We start from the raw sequence: 1,180 nt of genomic DNA, 5'->3' as shown, positions 1-1,180 counted from the left end.
CAGCGGGGACAAGGGCGCCTGCGGAGGAGGGGCCCCGGCAGGTGGGCGTCAGGCGGACGTCCGGGCGCCGGCTCCGCGCCATGGGCCTTCCGCCAGCCCCTGCAGCCCCACTGTAAGGGAAGCAGAGGCCCGGCCCAGGAGATGGAGCGATTAGCAGGCGGCTGCGTGCAGAGATAGGCCCGGCCGTGGTCAGCAGCCCAGGCGTGGGCGGCCAGGTGTCCCCTGCAGATAGCCAGGGTCCCCCAGACCCACAGACCCGCGGACGGGGGCGGGGCCCCCACGCCCATGGCCGGCCGGGAGCTGCCCCTCGGCCCCTCGCCCCCTCCTCAGAGGCGGCACCTCGGGGTGGGGGGGCGCAGCCCACTTACCGCGTCCTCCCGGCCCCGGGGCCTCTCCCAGGCCGGGCACCGTCTCCCAGGCAACTGCAAGGAAACAGAAGATGAGGCGCCGCCCCGGTGCCCACCTGGACGTCACCCAGAGCCCCCGCGCACTCTGGGCTGAGGGCTGGGCCCCCATGGCCTCGGGGCGAGTGGGCGGGGCTCTGCGGCCCCAGCCCCCCGCCTGCCCCGCCTCCGGCCCGAGCCCGGAGCCCCCAGCCTGGCGTCTCAGCCACCCCCCAGGGGCCCCTCTACCGGGTGCTGGGCTGTGCTCTGTCCCTCGTGGGCAGCGCCGGGCGCCCCAGCCAGGGCCACGTCCTCCAGCGGGGGGCTCAGTGGGACCCGGGTCTGGGGTACAGGCCCGGCGCCCCTGCAACCCAGCCAGGGCCCACCCACTGGCTGCCACAGCTCGCCTGGGGCGTGGGGGCTGCCCTTGCCGGCGGGGAGGACTCAGCTGGGGCCCAGCCCACCCCGGGGCCGCACCCCCAGGCCGCGCGCGTCACAGCCCCAGCCCAGCGGGCCTAGGGACCCCCAGAGGAGCAGGCCCCGCCCTGCCCCCACAGCCCCCACAGCAGAGCGGGCGCCCCTCCGGCCCCACGTCCCCTCGGGACCCACCTGAACCCCCGCTGGAGACGGTTCCCCATCCTCGCGTGCTCTGTCCGCCCCTCGGCTCTGTGCTGCCCGGCTGCCCCGGGCTGGACGCAGGATGTCGCTCTGACCACGGCCGGGAGCTGCGACCGCAGCCTGCCAGGGGGGCAGGGCGGGCGGGTGCTGCTGTCTGTGCAAGTGGGGGTGTGGGGGGC

General features: G+C 76.9%; 1 protein-coding gene across 1 annotated transcript in view; it reads right to left on the bottom strand.

Annotated features, from left to right (window-relative positions):
• Positions 1 to 1,021, bottom strand: part of GCSAML (germinal center-associated, signaling and motility-like) — a 5,796-nt gene extending 4,775 nt beyond the window's left edge. Inside the window, exons 1-3 of the mRNA XM_012734622.1 lie at positions 993 to 1,021; positions 633 to 747; positions 369 to 422 (exon numbers count right to left, since the gene is read on the bottom strand). Coding sequence (XP_012590076.1) covers positions 369 to 422; positions 633 to 747; positions 993 to 1,021 — 198 coding nt within the window. The remainder of the gene's footprint in view (positions 1 to 368; positions 423 to 632; positions 748 to 992) is intronic.
• Between the last annotated feature and the right edge of the window lie 159 nt (positions 1,022 to 1,180).

This window comes from Condylura cristata, unplaced genomic scaffold, assembly GCF_000260355.1.
Source record: "Condylura cristata isolate star-nosed mole 26May11 unplaced genomic scaffold, ConCri1.0 scaffold00062, whole genome shotgun sequence".
In the NCBI taxonomy this organism is placed as follows: domain Eukaryota; kingdom Metazoa; phylum Chordata; class Mammalia; order Eulipotyphla; family Talpidae; genus Condylura; species Condylura cristata.
Note: the sequence above shows the minus strand (reverse complement) of the source record. Positions and strands in the feature narration are given on the sequence as shown.